This window comes from Corythoichthys intestinalis, chromosome 10 (genome assembly GCF_030265065.1).
Source record: "Corythoichthys intestinalis isolate RoL2023-P3 chromosome 10, ASM3026506v1, whole genome shotgun sequence".
NCBI lineage: Eukaryota > Metazoa > Chordata > Actinopteri > Syngnathiformes > Syngnathidae > Corythoichthys > Corythoichthys intestinalis.
The window spans coordinates 13473964-13493435 of record NC_080404.1 but is presented as its reverse complement, the minus strand read 5'-3'; the positions used below and the strand labels follow the sequence as shown (position 1 = coordinate 13493435).

The 19472-nt window shown below is 37.5% G+C and overlaps 1 protein-coding gene across 29 annotated transcripts in view; it reads right to left on the bottom strand.

The window, feature by feature from the left end:
• LOC130922805 (neurexin-1a-like) overlaps nucleotides 1–19472 on the bottom strand; it is a 492025-nt gene that overhangs the window by 443937 nt on the left and 28616 nt on the right. For 7 of the 29 annotated variants that reach the window (XM_057847885.1, XM_057847886.1, XM_057847902.1 and 4 more), the window contains exons 3-6: nucleotides 18385–18402; nucleotides 13536–13565; nucleotides 12914–12925; nucleotides 12523–12570 (exon numbers count right to left, since the gene is read on the bottom strand). The exons of 5 other annotated variants lie outside the window; for them this stretch is intronic. In XM_057847885.1, the coding sequence (XP_057703868.1) occupies nucleotides 12523–12570; nucleotides 12914–12925; nucleotides 13536–13565; nucleotides 18385–18402 (108 nt within the window). The remainder of the gene's footprint in view (nucleotides 1–12522; nucleotides 12571–12913; nucleotides 12926–13535; nucleotides 13566–18384; nucleotides 18403–19472) is intronic. 17 more of the 29 variants (XM_057847892.1, XM_057847893.1, XM_057847906.1 and 14 more) reach the window with 7 other exon arrangements.

The following is a 19472-nucleotide window of genomic DNA, read 5'->3' as shown; positions in this document are numbered from 1 at the left end:
GTGAGGATAATCTTACAGAACAATGATGAATGAAAGATAATACTTAAGATACTACACAGTACAATTAATTTCAGGATGTGGTTTTTATTTGAAATGGTCGTATGTCGAGCGTGATTTTTCCCCATAAAAATACATTATAATTTGATTCATTCATTCCGCAGCCCAAAAACCTACGCTAAATCCTTAATACAGTGGTACCTCTACATACGATCACTTCGACACACGATCTTTTCGACATCCGACGTAAAATTTGAGCCGCCATTTGTTTCTACATCCGACGAGTTGCTCGAAATACGACGACATGACAGCACTGCAAACGAACCCACGGTGGATTTTCTTATGTGAGAAATCAACACAGTTTTCAAAAAAAGTTGATACAGTTGGAGAAACAAGGAAAAAAGTGATGCTTACCTTTGAAATGAAGATGCAAGTTATAGAAAAATATGAGCTTGGGGTGCGCGTCCCTGAATTGGCTCAACAATACAGCTCCATGGTCCTCTCATGACCACCGTTCGCCACTATTTATAAGTTAAGGTGACAATTATTATTGTGGTAACATTGCCAAGGAAATCGCCAGCTTTGTCACGTTTTTATCATTTATTTAAGAACTTATCCAACACAAAACGCTCATTGTCTTAAGCAGTTGACTGCTCTCAGGAAAACGAAAGTATTATCTCTACCGCACCGACCTATCTCACTGGAGACGTCACCTTCGCGGTGCGTTCAGGGACAGTAAAAAGTGTCCGCCATATTAGAATCCGATTCGTTACATTATTTTCAGGAATAATTATTAATTCTTCTTCTTCTTATTATATTATTCTGAATTATTTATTTATAACTTATTTGTTTTTCTATGTTTAATTGCCATTTGTAACAGTGCCAGCAGTATTTATTAAGAATTTAGTGTATGTTTTTAGGCTTTGGAACGAATTAATGGAATTATAATGTATTCCTATGGGAAAATCCTGCTCGACATACGACCATTTCGACTTACAAACAAGGTCCTGGAACGAATTAAATTCGTATGTAGAGGTACCACTGTAAATACTGCAGGTACAATTACAAATAACAGTTACACATACATACATACATACATACATACACATACCAAAAGATAAAATAAAAATACAAATGTAATAATTATTATGAATCTGAAATGAAAATGTGTTTTTATTTTCACCTGGCGTGTAGTGGTAGAGGAGGACACATCTGTTTGAGGACGCTAGACATATTCTGGCCATATTATCAAGCCAGTTCACTGACGCACACATCCTAATCATAATTTTCTATCATTTCCTTCTTACTGTAATTTTCGGACTACAAGCCACTACTTGTTTCCCTTATTTTGAATCCTGCGGCTTATAGTTCAGTGCGGCGTATTTGTTGATTTATTTGGGTTAATAGGAAACACTTCATTTGACAGCAGCGTCATAAGACTGTCATAAGACAGTCATAATTATGACACTATCATGAGCATTACTGAATGCTTATGACTATGTCTTTCAGTGTCATCCGGCAAATTATATCACTAACGCCTTTATGTCCAGCTCAGATTTTTTACTGTACATCAATTCGAGAGTGAGATAATTTGCCGGATGACACAAAAAGACATCTGTTATAAGCATTCATTAGTGCTCATGACAGTGTCCTGTCTTAATTATGATTGTCTTATGAAAGACTTATGGTGCCATTGTCTAATAAAGTGTTACCAAATACCATAACTAGCAACTAAAGAAACAACTGGAACAGCAACTGAAGAAATAATGAGGTTGACTATCTCCCCCAAAGGAGCAGTGATGGCCAAATGAAGCTTCTTAAAGCAATCAATCAATCACGATGGTTCATTTGGTGATATGACAGTCTTATGATGCGGCTGTCAAAAAACATGTTACCATTTAATATCTTTTGGGGTAAATATCCCACAACACAGTGAGGAAAGCTGCAGCTTAATAGTTCAGTGTGGCTTATCTACGAACAAATGCCGTTTTTGTGTCAAATTTGTTGGGTGGCAGCTTATAGTCAGTTGCTCCGTATAGTCCAAAAATTACAGCAATTTCAATGGTAAATATCACCATTTTCCATTTTTCACCAACTGCACAAGAAAATCGCCCGTGCTGCCATCAGCAGGAAAACAATGAAATTGCAACGCTGTCATAAATCGTCGCAATTCGAGCACATCATCATATGTCAAGACAACGATGTCGAAAGGATCGTATTTTGATGCATTCTTATGACGAGGTACCACTGTAATAATAATTCCTAAATGTTCCTAATGTATGTATTTACAGTTGTGGTCAAAAGTTTACATACACTTGTGAAGAACATAATGTCATGGCTCTCTTGAGTTTCCAGTTATTTCTATAACTCTGATTTTTCTCCGATAGAGTGATTGGAACAGATACTTCTTTGTCACAAAAAAACATTCATGAAGTTTGGTTCTTTTATGATTTTATTATGGGTTAACAGAAAAAGTGATCAAATCTGCTGGGTCAAAAATATACATACATGGATCTGAAAAAGTGAATCATTGACTTGAACAAGTCAGGAAAGTCACTTGGAGCCATTTCAAAGCAGCTGCAGGTCCCAAGAGCAACAGTGCAAACAATTGTTTGTAAGTATAAAGTGCATGGCACTGTTTTGTCACTGCCACGATCAGGAAGAAAACGCAACCTATCACCTGCTGCTGAGAGAAAATTGGTCAGGAGGGTGAAGATTCAACCGAGAATTACCAAAAAGCAGATCTGCCAAGAATTAGAAGCTGCTGGAACACAGGTGTCAGTGTCCACAGTCAAGCGTGTTTTGCATCTCCATGGACTGAGAGGCTGCCGTGCAAGAAGGAAGCTCTTGCTCCAAAAGCGGCACCTTAAGGCTCGACTGAAGTTTGCTGCTGATCACATGGACAAAGATAAGACCTTCTGGAGGAAAGTTCTGTGGTCAGACGAAACAAAAATCGAGCTGTTTGGCCACAATGCCCAGCAATATGTTTGGAGGAGAAAAGGTGAGGCCTTTAACCCCAAGTACACCATGCCTACCGTCAAGCACGGTGGTGGTAGTATTATGCTGTGGGGCTGTTTTGCTCCCAATGGAACTGGTGCTTTACAGAGAGTAAATGGGATAATGAAGAAGGAGGATCACCTTCAAATTATTCAAGATAACCTAACGTCATCAGCCCAAAGATTGGGTCTTGGGCACAGTTGGGTGTTCCAACAGGACAATGACCCCAAACACACATCAAAAGTGGTAATGGAATGGCTAAATCAGGCTAGAATTAAGGGTTTTCGAATGGCCTTCCCAAAGTCCTGACTTAAACCCCATTGAGAACTGGTGGACAATGCTGAAGAAACAAGTCCATGTCAGAAAGCCATCAAATTTCACTGAACTGCACCAATTATGTCAAGATTAGTGGTCAAAGATTCAACCAGAAGCTAGCCAGAAGCTTGTGGATGGCTACCAAAAGCGCCTAATTGAAGTGAAAATGGCCAAGGGACATGTTACCAAATATTAGCGCTGCTGTATGTATATTTTTGACTCAGCAGATTTGATCACTTTTTCTGTTAACCCATAATAAAGTCATAAAAGAACCAAACTTCATGAATGTTTTTTTGTGACAAAGAAGTATTTGTTCCAATCACTCTATCGGAGAAAAATCAGAGATGTAGAAATAACTGGAAACTCAAGAGAGACATGAAATTATGTTCTTCACAAGTGTATGCAAACTTTTGACCACAACTGTATATCCAGTCACGCAATATTTTACCATACCCATATTGTTAAAAAATCTCTATTCAACATGTCAACAGGTTAACACATGACAGACCTTTAATCGCAGAAGATGGATGCTCTATTAGAGTAGATGGTCCTTTGAACCTCGCCAAGTACGATAAATCAGACGACAAAGCAGCAGTATAAACATGTATTGTGGGCACAGTGACAGCATGAATCAGATTGCATTGCCTTTACAATAAATCATCATAGTCGTGGCAGCATTGCACTCCTTAGACCCTGCTTGCTAAATGGCCAAAATGTAACTCAAACAAATGTGCACTCAACAAATTTAGCAAATTAAGAGGACTTTATGGAACAGAAAGTGACCTTCCCAAAATTCATCTTCCTTCTATTGGCAGGCCAGGAAATACAGTTTTTCATCACCATAGTCTCAGCGAGGCATCGACCAAAAGTATTGATCTCACGTACTGTAGATCTTTCACTCTGCTTGGGAGCCAGATGAGCCTTGTCGACATTGATCCCACTCCCCTTTATTCGCCAGTTTCTTTCACTTTTTCTTTAGGCTGAAAGAGTTATAAGTCTGTCATCTTTTATTGTAAGTATTACTAAGGAGAGCAGACTGCCGGTCATACAAATGATGCTCTTGTGATAAAAGGTGACATGCAGACGTATATAGTGGTAGTGAAAAGTGTAAAGGAATGTGTGCTATTTTGCCACGGCTACAAGAAAAATGACAATACAGTGGTACTTTGACATACGATCACGTTGACATATAATCTTTTCGAGATTCGACTTAAAAATTGACTCGCAATTTTTTCTACATCTGATCACATGCTCGAAATACGACAATTTACTGTATGACAGCACCACAGTTTATTTGTTTTCCCCGTAAGACAGCAGAATAGCGTATTTTCTTGTGAGAGAAATTAACATAGGTTCCAAGAAGGTTAACATTGAAATGAAGATAGAAATAATAGAAAAGTATGAGCGTGATGTGTGAGTCCCTAAACTGGCTCGCAATACGGCCGTAGAATGTCTACGATAACGATGGTCCTCTTTCGACCTCCATTTGCCAATCTTTATTAGTCAAGGTGATAATGATTATTATTATTGTAACATCGCCAAAGAAATTTCCAGCTTCGTCAAGGTTTTAATCATTTATTTCAGTACTTGTGCAACACAACATGCCTACTCTCTGCCGCAGCTGATGCCAACAACAGAACACTAAAAGAGAAAGTAAAATCTCTACCGCACCTATCTCACTCTGTAACGTCAGCCACGCGGTGCATTCAGGTACAGCACACAAAACACATCCACCACATTAGATCCTGATTCGTTACATTATTACAGGAATTATTGTTATTATTATTTTTTTAATATTATTGCTATTACGATTTTGTTTTGCTATGTGTAATTGCCATTTGTAATAGTACCAGCAGTACCTATTAAGGATTTAGTATAGGTTTTCGGGCTGTGGAACAAATTAAAGGAATTATAATGTATTTTTATGGGAAAATCTCGCTCGACATACGACCAATTTGACTTCAAAAACAAAGTCCTGGAACGAATTAAATTTGTATGTAGAGGCACCACTGTATTGGCTAATACGACCACCGAGTAGGTTTCCCTATAGTTTACCAATATTAGTTGCTAAGGAGTAGAGGTGGGAATCTATGGGCACCTAACGATTCGATTACTATTATGATTCAGAGGCTACGATTCGATAATAAATCGAAATCGAAATTATTCATCCACACCCCCACCCATCCACTTTTAATTTTTCGTACATTAGTTGCAAAATTGTTCAATAATCCTCTCAGGCTAAACCAAACTACTATTTCAGTATCAAGTTAACAGTTAAAAACAGTAAATAAAATACTCAAGTCCCCATTCTGTATCAGCAGCTTTAAACTACATTCAATTAATTTAACGTTATGAATCAACCGTTAAAGTTGTTAAAATTGCTCTCATTATTCCATAATTTCCCTTCTGTCTACTTTCGACATGTCAAAGTTTTAAAACTGTTTCATCATTTAAAGATAGAGTCAAGTCAATTGCCGATTTAGGAGTATTTTAGATAAAAAGTTAATTAGGTTCGCTACGGCAGAGCCTTCCAGTGAAGTCCACTGTTTTAAAATGGCGGCTGTTTACTGATGCCGGCAAGTCTGTCATTTTGGAACTAGTTCTCTATACATGTTCTAACGCCACCATTGTCCGTCATTTCATATGAAGTTCTACATATATGTGATATCTACTGTAGTGTTACATGGCCGTATGTTTGTAGCAACTAGCAACTGGCCGTTGTTTGTAGTGGCTGTCGGCCGCAGTCAGTTATTGTTGTTTTTTTATCTAGCAGCATGAGTTGAACAAGATATTTACTCTCGGTCCCTTCCTCATTGCATCCAGAAAACCACGCTGACTGCGTGTTTTAGTTCCGATTTACCGGGTGTAATTCAATAATCGGAATTTGGATATTTGTGAATTGTTCTCGAATCTTCCACGGCCGAATCACAAACAATCTAAGAACCGGAAATTTTGCACGCCTCTACTAAAGAGTAACCGAATGATGTTGTTGGAATTTAACCTTTGTCAGGAAGATAAAAGGTTTTGACAAAGTACTTAGCGAGGGTTAATGATTTGAAAGCTGTTTTTTTTTTTTGGGGGGGGGGGGGGGGTTTGTTTGTTTTTATTAAAATTATGACAAAAGATAGTATGATATCGGAAGGACTCTACGAGAATTGTTGCTATGACACGCAAAACCTCATTCTTCACAAGACCTTAGTTCTGTGAATCCAAAATTCTATTTCTTTGTCTCATGAATGTATCTTTTTAAAAATGTTTCCAAAAGCACCAGTCTGAACAAGGATTATTGTTGTTACAAGAGAAACAAAATACACAGAGATGTTTGGTGAAGTTAGCCATTTTTAATTTGTTATTAAACTTCACGTCGTATTTTATTCAGTTTTTCAAAAATATTTTACATTATGTGTTTTGTGTGCCTCACTTTGTATGGACTTTATGAACAGGAAATCAACTAATTATGTGTCTGGCCAACTATACTTAATACACTTACATTGTCTTAATTATATAAACTTTTGTGAGGCTATCGTGGCTAAAAATGTTATTCGGTGAATATCAGTTATTCGAAAAAAACTGAAAATGGTTTGTTATCAAATACAAATCCATGTTGTTTAATTATAAATTATTCAATACAAAATATAAAAATAGAGAAGCTCAAGATCAATTAAATCAATGTGCCATCTATGTGTCTACGTCTTCTCTTGTTCCACATGAAAATAGCTATCAACGTGCCATCTATGTGTCTACGTCTTCGCTTGTTCCACATGAAAATAGCTATGTGTCATAGTTTTTGCTACCAGTGCATCATTTCTTTGTGCATACATACTTGAAACAATAGAAACATGAGTCATCGTATATGTGAAGCTTTCATTTGATGTTATGCACAACAATGAGCCCTTGGGTTTAAAAAAAAAGTGATTGGCATGAAAGAGGAAATTGAATGTTATTTGTAGAAAATTTCAAGACAATAGTGTAAACAAAATTTAATTTTTCATGAAAGCCCAGATGGCCACTCAGTGTAAGGTGTAATTTAATGTGAGTGTATCCTCTTTATGGCTCAAAACTGTCGGAGACAAGCACCCACGCTCATGGAAGGAATGTGCCTCTTTATTCAAATAATACCACCAATTTCCAAAGTTATTCTTTAATTAAAAAGCGGATGTGTGTATATGGTTATTATCTATAACTAAAACAAAGAAATTGTAATCCTTTGAGATGGTCAATAGAGCTTAAAGGATTTTGCTGTCAGTCTTCCTAGTTTCATGTGAAGCTACAAAGGCAACAGCTGTTGTTGATTCAATTTGTCCTGATACCTGTCACAAAGCGATAGCCGACACGTCCACAAAAGTTATACTTAGACATGCTGCTGCATGCTGTTGGAAAAATGCTTATTGTGGCCCAAATGCAACATTTTGTTGAAACCCTTACAACTGGAAAAGGAAAATACTAGTATTATTGTTGTTTTTATTAATGGTTCAAAACACTACACTAATAGGAAATGTGTTTTTATCGACCACTGGGAAGTTTCAGTCAAACAGTTTCCAAGCCAAACAATTGTATGCTACAAAATAAATGTGGGCGATTGATTGCAAAATGATTTTGTGTGTGTTGTTTTGTTAGTCCCATGCTGCTGCAGTGTGAGCCAATGAGCTACTTAGCATGTGCTTGTCCGACTTGGATTACATCATACATTAATTTTAACATGTGTAGCTCCCAAACCCTTGGACAAACAACTGATTTTGACAGTCATTCTCTTATCCATTCATGACAATCTACAAGACTAAACTGCAAGATGACATCGTCCATATGTTCAACCAACAGATTTTAGCTAATTGCTAGATATTGAATGAGGATTTAGTGCACACTTTCTGGAGCAGCAGGGATTTAAGCATTAAAGATCCATTTAATTTGTCATGTGTAAACATATTAAGAAAATAATCTGCTGTCCTACTTCAGAGCACACCATTGGGAAAAAAATCAATTTGCTTAAAAACTATACTAATTTAGAAAGGGCTCAGTTATACCTGCAAGCTCGTATGCAGAGGCTGCTGATAGTGATGACGCGACTTGAATACAGGGAATTTCTAGGGTTAGATGTGGAGGAACAAGAGGTTTCAGGAATCTAGTTCGGCAACCAGGTAAATGCTGCACAAATAAATTAAGCACACTCTCAAAGGAACTAACACAAACAGAAGATAAACCCATTTACTGGTGAATAGACCATGGGAGGACAAAAAACAACCATGTTTAGTGTAGACTGTATTTACATACAGTGAGGAAAATAAGTACTTTTTGGAACACCCTGCAATTTTGCAAGACTTAAAAATGATGGGCGGGTTTGAAATTTTCATGGTAGGTGCTTGTCCACTGTGAGAGACAACCTAAAAAAAATATTCCGAAATCACAGTGTATCAATCTATTTGTATTATACTGCTGCAAATAAGTATTTAAACACCTGAGAAAATCAATGTTAACATTTGGTGCAGTAGCCTTTGATTACAATTACGGTACAGAGGTCAAACGTTTCCTGTTACTTTTCACCAAGTTTGCGCAGGCTGCAGCAGGGATTTTGCTCCACTGCTTCGTACAGATATTCTCTAGATCAATCAGGTTTCTGGACTGTCACTGAGAAACACGGACTTTGAGCTTCCTCCAAAGATTTTGATATTGGGTTTGGGTCTGGAGACTGGCTCGGCCCCTGCAGCATCTTGATATGTTTTTTTACGCAACCACTCCTTAGTAATTCTGGCTGTCTGCTTCAGGCTATTGTCATGTTGGATTTTTCAATGCTCTAACTGAGGGAAGAAGGTTATTCCCCAAAATCTCACAATACATGGTCCTGGTCATCCTCTCCTTAATACAGTGCAGTCATCCAGTCTCATATGCAGAAGAACGTAGGGATCATCCCTAATGCTTCACAATAGGGATGGTGTTCTTAGGATGGTAATCATCATTCTTCCTCCAAACACTATTAGTGGAAGACCATAAAGTTCCATTTTAATCTCATATGACCACATGACTTTTTCCCATGACTCCTCTGGATCATCCAAATGATAATTGGCAACCTTAAAACGGGCCAGGACATGTGCTGGTTTAAGCAGGGGAACCTTCCGTTCCATGCATGATTTTAAACCATGACATCTGTCATATTACCAACAGTACCCTTGGAAATGGTGGCCCCAGCTCCTTTCAAGACATTGACCAGGTCCTCCTGTGTAGTTCTTGGCTGATTCCTCACCATTTTTTTTTGGTCATTGAGGCCCTAGAAGGTTGATCTTGCGTGGAACCCTAGTCAGAGGGGGATTGACAGTAATGTTTGGCTTCTTCCATTTTCTAATAATTGCTCCAACGGTGGATCTTATATCACCAAGCTCTTGGCAATTGCCCCGTAACCCTGTCCAGCCTTGTAGGGGTCTACAATTGTTTTTGGACAGCTCTTTGGTCTTGAGCATGTTAGTAATTGAAGTATTCCTGATTGTATGGGGTGGACAGGTGTTTAAATGCACCTAAACGCCTCAAATAGGTCAAAAATAGCTAAAAAAGTCTACCTCCACTCCACTTATTGGTTGGACTTTTTAAAGGCGATTAAAAGGTCTTTGAGGCTCACAATTGTAGCTAATAGACAGGTGTTCAAATGTTTATTTGCAGCAGTATAATACAAATAAATAGTTAAAAAAATATACACTGTAATTTCTGGATTTTAAAAAAAATTTAGATTGTATTTCACAGTGGACAAGGACCTACCATCAAAATTTCAACCCCGCCCATCATTTCTAAGTGGGAGAACAGGGTGTTCAAATACTTATTTCCCATACTGTATATTGTGCAGCCTATTTTCACTATCATACTTCCAGGCATATTTCCCCCTCCATGTTTAATAGTCACATGAGGATAAATTGTACAAATAAGTGACTACACTTTCAATAACTGGACTGCGTAGGTTTGTACCACAGTGGGGCAACTAACAGAAGCCTGTATTAGAGGCAAAGTGCTGCACATGTCAGGTTTGTGCTGCATCAGCACTGTCATGCCATGTGGCTTCATTTCTGTCAGTACCAAAGCTGTTTTGTTTGGTGCATAAATATGTTCAGTGGACACATAAATGTCACATAACCACACTACATTAAGTACAAACTGGAATTCTGGTGCTAACAATACATGTAATAGCCATTACTGTCGCCATTTCACAGCTTATTGCACCTAATCAGTAACATGATGGGCAAAATCTATCATCAATGGTGATAAACTGTGAAACTCAAAAAGTCAAATAATTAGGTTCAAAAGCAGTTCAAAATGAGTATTTTGAAATGACTCTTTTCACTGTTGCTCATCTCCACGTTGGCTTCAGAGTAAATTAATAGCTACAAGTAGTTTGTGTAATTTATAATTGCAACTCATAAGACACACACTAATTCATGGAACAGTCCTCTCCCTGTGTCAGAATTAGGTTAATTAAGGATTTTAGAGAAGATAATAGTTTTAGAACTATGGCTTATCCTACAGTTTGCTTCTGTTGGTAAAGCGATACCTTAAAATTAGAATTTTTAAAAAAAGTGCACCATTTTGCGGAATAACGTCAACAAAGCACAGCGTTTAACAATTTATAATACATTAGTGGTCACTTTCGATAAAACAACAAGCCTTAAATAATTAGGGAACACAGCCTGTTTAGGTGTTGTATACTTTCAGAATATTATTAAGTGGTAATTTAAGATTACCCTCTTTTATTGTTAACCTTTCTTATTTACTGTACAATTAAAATTAAAAAGTTTTTTTAAAAGCCAACAATTTGAATTATTGTCTTTGTGGTACAAAATTTTATGAAGCAAAATAGAGATCTATAATCCCAGAATAGATCATGTCTGGCTTAAAAGGTTCCATTGTACTGTTGTTTTCAAATTCTGAAGTCAATTAATGTGGCATTACTGTTCATCTGGATAAACCTTCACTCTAAAATAATGAGCAATTCCAGTGGGGAAATATACTTTGATGTGCAGGGCCTCAACCAGACCGAGTACAGGAATGACACTTACCTTACGACACAGAAAATGACAATTTCTATTCATGCAAAATGCAAGCAATCAAAGTTGTATGTTGGTGTATTTTGACAGGTTAAGACATTGGCATAATTGCTGTAAGCAAGAATTTCTGGCAGAATAACTGATATTAACTGAATATAACTGAAGTAACAATTACATTTGAATATATTAGATAAGAACTAGAAGCTTACCTGCTGATATGTAAAATATATTTAAAGGGGAAGTTCAGAATTTTTGACATAAGGCTTAATCTTTGAGTCAGCGAGGTTTAATTAGTCAGTTTAGTTGATTTCAACATATTCTGTGCAGTTTAATAGTTATTTATTAGTTTCAGGGCTCCAGAGTGGCTAGGCTAGCGCGAGTCAATGGTTCCTTCTTGGCATACCAATAAAATACAACATATGAATGCATTAGAATCACAGATGACCCATGCAATTAATAGTGTTGGCTATGTTTTCAGAATTGACCAAATTTCCCATTGCATGTGAATAATTCTAGTATGAACAGCAACATTTGTAATCCAGTAGCTCTGCAGGGAACAGACTGTCCAGGCAAGCAGGGCAGAATGAAATCTTTTTAGCCGCTGATTTTTATTTGTTTTTTGTAGGAACGAAAGGGATTCCCCAGCAAACTCAGCACGAGTGGCTGAAGCACTTCTCTCTAATGTCTTTAAATTATGCATCTAAAAAAATAGTCCTAAAGAATTAAACTGATTACGGCAGTTCGGTGTGAAATTGTTTTGGCTGCATGGGCATTTCGAACAATGACCTGCATTTTGAATGTAGTTGACTATGTTAGACCTGTCAATATTATTTTTCCTTGCCATGCTAAGGAGGCACCATTGACCCATGGTAGCTTAGCCACTCCAGAGACCTGAAACTAACAAATAACTGAAAAACTGCATGGAATTTGTTGAAGTCAACTCCACCGACTAATTAAACCCCCCGCTAACTCGAAGATTAAGCCTAATGTCAAAAATTCTGAACTTCCCCTTTGACATTATACAACTTAAACAATTACAAAATGTAGTGTTCATTTCAAGCAACAAGGAAATGGAACAAATGATATCAAAACATCAAAAATGTGTAACTTCTAACTGATTATGTGTCGTGTTCAATTTTTAAACCACAACTTGCTAGATTGAGCTTGATTTAACACATAAAAAGGAAGGCTTTACCTTGAATGCTGAGTAGAGACCTTAGGAGCCAAGTTTCCCCACTCTGCCCTGAGGAGGAGAGTCAAACGGCAAAGATCAGAGGTCCACTTACCCCTCAGGGAGAAGAGGTGAGGATCACAGCCAGGATGGGAGGCCCACAACACTATGATCACTCCTCAAAAACCCCAAACCCATTTTGTGAACCATGGACAACAAAATGAAACGCCCTTTTTCCTGTGTCATTGTTGTCTTCTCATGCAGCAAGCAAGCGACAGATTGGATGTGTGAAGCAAAAGCTGCACCTACCTTGAAGACAGCTATTTAAAAGTACCGCTGACCTCAACTATATTATATGGTACAGTATGTAAATACAACAGGGTAATGAATTGGGTAATTCAGAATTGGGAAATACCTTTAGTTTTACCTATGAATTTTGATGAGATGGTCCATAGTGAAAGCAAGTTCCAGTCACAAAAAAGGAGAACAAAAGGAGAGGAGGAGACACCAATAAGAGTAATGTTGGTTAAGGGAATGAAAAAATAAATAAAAATAAAAGGAAGAGGTTTGATTGCTGACAAGGGTCATTGTTGATTCTTAACAGAGGCGAAATGGCTACAAATGGGGAAAAAAATGGAAACAAATATGGTTGCATGAAATATGGCTGAATGATAGACAGAAGCTAAAATGACAGAAACTACTATATTGCAGTGATTCCTATGCATGCATTTAAACTTGAAAAAGCTGTTTCATTAACACAGTGAAGCATTTAAACACATTTACACACTACAAAGCATTTACACACCAAGAACATAATGGGAAGAAATAACCTCTCAAGAATGGGGAGACTATTCAGCTCATAAAATGGGTCATATACACTGGATAATTAACATCAACGAGGTCATTCTAATGAACGGCCACATTAGAAGTGTCAAGTTTTGTGCTGGTGTCAAACACATACGATTCAAATCACAAGGTAATGACAGCATTAGGGACAATGGAGGTAGGGCAGGAAAAAAAACGAACAGAGCTCATACCTTGGTCGCCCATCATCAGGTGTGCCAGACCTTAAAAAGGAAAACAAGAGTACAGTCAGCAGAGAACAAGGGATCATGGGAAGTTGAGTAAAATTTAAAAAAAAAAAACAGACACAAAGGCATCTCTTTTCACAGTAGATGTCTGTGTTACTGAAAGGGATGGGATAAGGAAGAGTGGGAGGGAAAGGAAAGAAGGGTGTGCACACACAGGGTCAAGCCTGATGAGCATTCGCAGTTGGAATGCGTCATCGGCTACTTACTCATTCAGACACCTTCATTCATCTTTCATCGTATTGGAGGTTTAAAATGCACATATTTTTATCCAGAGTGAAGTCGCCACTATAACTTGCCATATACTGTAACTTGCATTTTACCCGAGTCATCTATGTATCATAACACATGCAATAAAACACTGTGTCTGCTACAAATAAAAATAAAGTACAGAATAATTATGTTCAGTCTGGGCCCACAAAACTAATATTGAAATATTTCAAATACAATATGAAGTAATCCCAAATAGTGGTCACTACAATAGATGCTATTCCAGTGACCAGTGTCAAAAATTAGAAGTATTAAAAGGCCCCAGGACCCCATTGGGGGTCAAGGGCAAACAATATTCATTACTTTTAGTCATGTCCGTTACCCGAGAGCAGAAGTAAACTGATGATTCAATAATTGTTTATAGAAGAGACTCAGACCTGATGCAGTAATTTGATCCAAGTGTATTGATTCCAGATATATTTGTAAATGTCAAATACAGAATTCTGGCTGATAGTTCCCTTACCCAGAGAGTGCCCATGATAGCGGAAGTATTAGTAAAGTCCTACAGCCAGTGTGTAACCCATATACTCCAAGGTGTGAATAAATTAGCATCTAATCACATAATGAGATGAGATATCGTGATGAGGCGATGTCTTGGAGGCATCGGAGCCGTCACACGTTCCCTCTTCTGGGAGCCGTCGTGACATGTGAACCTGTTATTTCTACTGCGCTAAACAATTTATTGTCGTTTACGTATAGCTTGTCTGTGGGTGAAAAGTACCAGACGCCTCTTGGAGAAAGTACAACATATGAATTTGCGCATGCAGCTAATTTTTACAGTACAATACAGAGGTAAAAAGTTTCTCACGGAGTCAGAGATCGGGCATGTGACGAGATGTTACTATTCTGCAGAATGAACGTTCGATTTATAAATGTGATCAAATGAGTTAATACAAGTTAATCGATTAAGGTACAATTAAAGTGTGCAATTAAAGTGTGACATAATACGAGTATATTTGAGTAAATAAGGCGCAATTTTATTTTACCCTAACAACAGAATGTTCAAAAAATAAATTCCCCGCCTCAAATAAGCACCTTTTATTCATATTAAACCTATATTTTCCTAGACATCCTTGATTGAAATAATATACAGTGCATCACGTGAAGTAAAATGATTTCAAAACCAAAATAATTAATGGAATAATGCAGTTCAAAATACAATGGCACGATTGCTGAATATCAAATTAATATGGACATACACATTGTTGTGTTACCCGTCACTGGAAGGTTAGGATATCCTCTCCAGAAAAGACCATCTTAAATACTGCACTGGGAACTGAGAATCCATACACTGATTAATTGTAGAGAGTGTAAATGTGCTTCGTGAGGTGGGAATCATCTTATTAACAACAACTTTAAATAGGCTTAACTTTTAACTCCTTAATAACTATTTAAGAGGCATGGTTTTGTCTAAGTCACAGGTGTCAAACCGATTCCAGAAAGGGCCGAGTGGGTGCTGGGTTTTGTTCCAACCGATACCGCGCAGAGAGTTTAACCAATGAACTTCCTGCTGAAAAAAGCAGCACCTGATAAAGTTCAAGTGATTACACATGTAAAAGATCTGATTGGTGAAAAAGTGTCCTCTTCATTGGTTGGAAAGCAAACCTGCACCCACTCGGCCGTTTCTGGAATCAGTTTGACACCTGTGGTCTAAGTCAAGGGTGCCCAAGTCCGGTCCTCGAGAGCCCCTATCCAGTTTGTGTTCCATGTGTCCCTCCTTTAACACACCTGAATCATCAGCTGTTCACCAAGCTCTGCAGGAGCCTGATAACGATCATGGAGGAGGGAGACTTGGAAAACAAGCTGGATAGGGGCTTTCGAGGACCGGACTTGGGCACTCCTGGTCTAAATTTTCATAAACATGGTAATGAGTAATGTTTGTGTACAATAAAAACCTACAATAAACAAAAATGTATTCCCTCTAAAAGCCAGTGGTTCTGTCAAAGTCCCCCCACACTAAAAAAAAAAATGCAACTTAAATCTAACATAGATTGATCAGCTGAAATATAACCCGGAAAACATCACTGTAATAATAATTCAAATGATAGTATATACACCGTGGGATGAAAAAGTATTTGAACCTTTTGAAATTTCTCACATTTCTGCATAAGATCACCATCAAGTGTAATCTCTAATCTTTGTCAAAATCACACAGATATATAAAAAAAAGTGTCTGCTTTAACTAAAACCACCCAAAATTTATAGGTTTCATATTTTAATGAGGATAGCATGCAAACAATGACACAAGGGGGAGAAATATGTCAGTGAACCCTCTGCCTAAGGAGACTTAAAAAGCAATTGAAACCAATTTTTACCAAACAATTTAAGTCAGGTGTGTGCCCAATCACTAATGAGTGGTTTAAAGCTGCCTTGCCCTCTATAAAACACACACCAGGTAAGAAATGTCTTGATGGGAGGCATTGTCTGATGTGCATCACGGTTCAGTCAAAAGAGTTGTCTGAAGACCTGCGATCAAGCATTGTTGATTTGTACAAAGCTGGGAAAGGATACAAAACCATCTCAAAGTCTGGATGTTCATCAATCGACAGTCAGAGAAGTTGTCTACAAATGGAGAGAGTTTGGCACTGTTGGTGTAGCGGTTCAGCGAAGAGTTCAGCGCAGAATACGAGAGGTAAAAAGGAACCCTAGAGTGTCTACCAAAGAAAATCATTGGCACAGTCAAATAGCTCTGTGCACACATCAACTATTTGTAAAACTACGGCCAATAATTGTGTTCATGGGAGGACTCCACGGAGGAAGCCACTGCTGTCTAAAAATAACATTGTTGCTCATTTAATGTTAGCAAAAAGTCACTTGGAAAATCCACAGAAGTTTTGGAAAAAATATTTTGTGGTCTGATGAAACCAAAGTTGAAGTGTTTGGGAGTAACACACAATGTCATGTGTGGAGGACAAATGGAACAGCTCACCAACATCAACACCTCATCCACACCGTGAAGCATGGTAGAGGCAGCATCATTTGGGGCTGTTTTTGCTGCCTCAGGGCCTGGAAAACTTGCAATCATTAATGGAAGAATGGATTCAAAAGTTTATCAGGATTTTTTGTGGGAAAACCTGAGGCTGTCTGTCAGACAGTTGGAGCTAAAAAGAGGATGGATGCTGCAACAAAACAATGATCCAAAACACAGAAGTAAATCAACTTCAGAATGGTTTCAGAAGAACAAAATACACGTTCTGGAGTGGCCAAGTCAAAGTTCAGACTTGAACCACATTGACATCCTAAAGCATAACCTAAAGACAGCGATTCATGCCAGTCATCCCAGGAAAGCTGTCTGAACTACAGCAGTTTTGTAGAGAAGAATGGGCCAAGACTAGTCCTGATCGATGTGCCTGACTGATCTGCAGCTACATGAAGCATCCGGTGTTCTGCCAAAATCTCCTACATTGGCGAAACACATGACACACATGACACTCAAAGTACTACCGTGCGCTCTAAACTTATTTTGTTTAGCAGCATACAGGAATTACGTACTAAAAAATGCCTGCAGAAAATACTTAAATGTAGTTATATCAAATAAGGACGGTTTAAATACACTACGTGACTAATGTGGTCAACTGCTTCAAAGCTAACACAAAAAAAAACACAATGGTTAAAAATATGAGAGGGTAATACATGCAAAAAGTATCTTTGAGGCAGTGAAAAAGTTCTCAATAACTAAATAAAAACAAAAACAGTAAGTACCCGATGTGCGCATGCGTGTGGATGCATGCGCAAGCGTGCTGAGCATTGTGTAGGACGTTTCGCCATGTAGTAAGGAATGGCCGAACACCGGTTGAAGTTATTGCTGACAAAGTGGGGGCCACAAAATATTAAATGTGATGGTTCACTTCCTTATTTTTCCCCCTTCTGTCATTGTTTGCATACTGTCCTCATTAAAATATGAAAACCTATAAAATTTGGGGTGGTTTTAGTTAAAGCAGACACTGTTTTTTCATCTGTGTGGTTTTAACAAAGATCAGATCACATTTGATGGTGATTTTATGCAGAAATGTGAGAAATTCCAAAAGGTTCAGATACTTTTTCATACCGCTGGAACACAAACATGAATTATATTCCATGGTAACTATTTGGAATACTTCAATACCCAAAATGAATGACATTTACTACATACGCAGTTGCACGTTGAGACTTCAGGTAGTTGTGTATGTTAAAGGACTTAAGTTATAAACTGACCTAAGAGCCTAGACTGCAATAATTGCTCATTTGAAATCCACAGCTATAGTCTACACCAATCTTTGAGGTAATAGTATAAAATATCTTATGGAATTACGTGTCATAGACAAAGTGTTCAGCCCATTTTTTTGATGAAGAAAAAAAATGAAACCTCAATTATTCCAATGATAACAACCTCATGTTCCACTTACCATTTCAACAACACTATCATGAATATTGGCTTCATCAAAACATTTGCTAATATTTATGGCCCTGTATTAAGGGTCCATCAACTACAAGAATTCATATATGCACATCCGCTTTAGCAAGAGCTAAAAGACGGGATTATACCCACCTTCAGTATATTTATCTTCTGGAAGCACGGACAGGCAAAGAGAAAGAAAGGAAGACATTCATTAAGCAGCATGCAGACTAAGACTGGCCATTGCATGGTAGCATGCAAGGCATTGAAAAATCACATGCAAGTGACCTAACATAACCCCTACATTTTTGGAAGAGTTATTTTGTTTTCTTATACATTAAATGCAAGAGTTATAGTTAACACTACCGTCACTATCTCTTATTACCTGATCTGATGTAAAAGTATGACATTGTCTTGAGCATTTTAGAGGCTTATAAAACATCCAGAAACATTGTTAAATTATTTTATTGAAAAAAAAAAAAAAAGGCAATGAGGCATAATGCTTGGGGGTTATAAAGCACATCTTGAGAATTACTCATTGTGTTATGTAGGACAGTTTAATTCATTCATTTAAGCATGAATGACTATTAAACTCACAGCACTAGACATATTTTTACAGAATAAAAAGCTACTATAGGACATTATCTGGAATTAAATGCATAGTAATAAATACGATATTTGCAATAAATCCACTGTGGTAGAGCAGGTAGTGGCAAGCATGTGTTCTTCAGTGATTTGCACATTGTCAATAGTCTGCAAATGAAAATTCTTATATTTTTTGGGGGAGGGATGTGTGATGTGCAGATGTGACGGGGTTCGTGTGGCAAACTATAAGAGTCTAAGAAAAAAGGATATTCTATACATGCTTATTTTTTAAAAATAATAAAAACGCAGCCGAAGTGCATGCAAAATCAGATGTTTAAGGCCCATAGACTGCCTATAAAAAAAATAAAAAAAACAGTCAGTCATTGAGTGCTTTCTGCAAGGTTGGTTCTTGGCTTATATACCATGCAAAAACATGTTTTTTTAACGCTAGTTATATGGGTTTACATTTTAATGAAGCATAAAAATTCTAAATGCAACTTCACATGCAATGACTAAATAATGTTATTAAATGAACTATGTCTGGTTAAATCTATGGGGAAACGCAGTAAAGAACAATTTAAACCGCAAAAACAAATTCCTACCTCTTAAAAATGCTTTGTTCCCCAAACTCAACACATTGATTTGAACCCAAAACT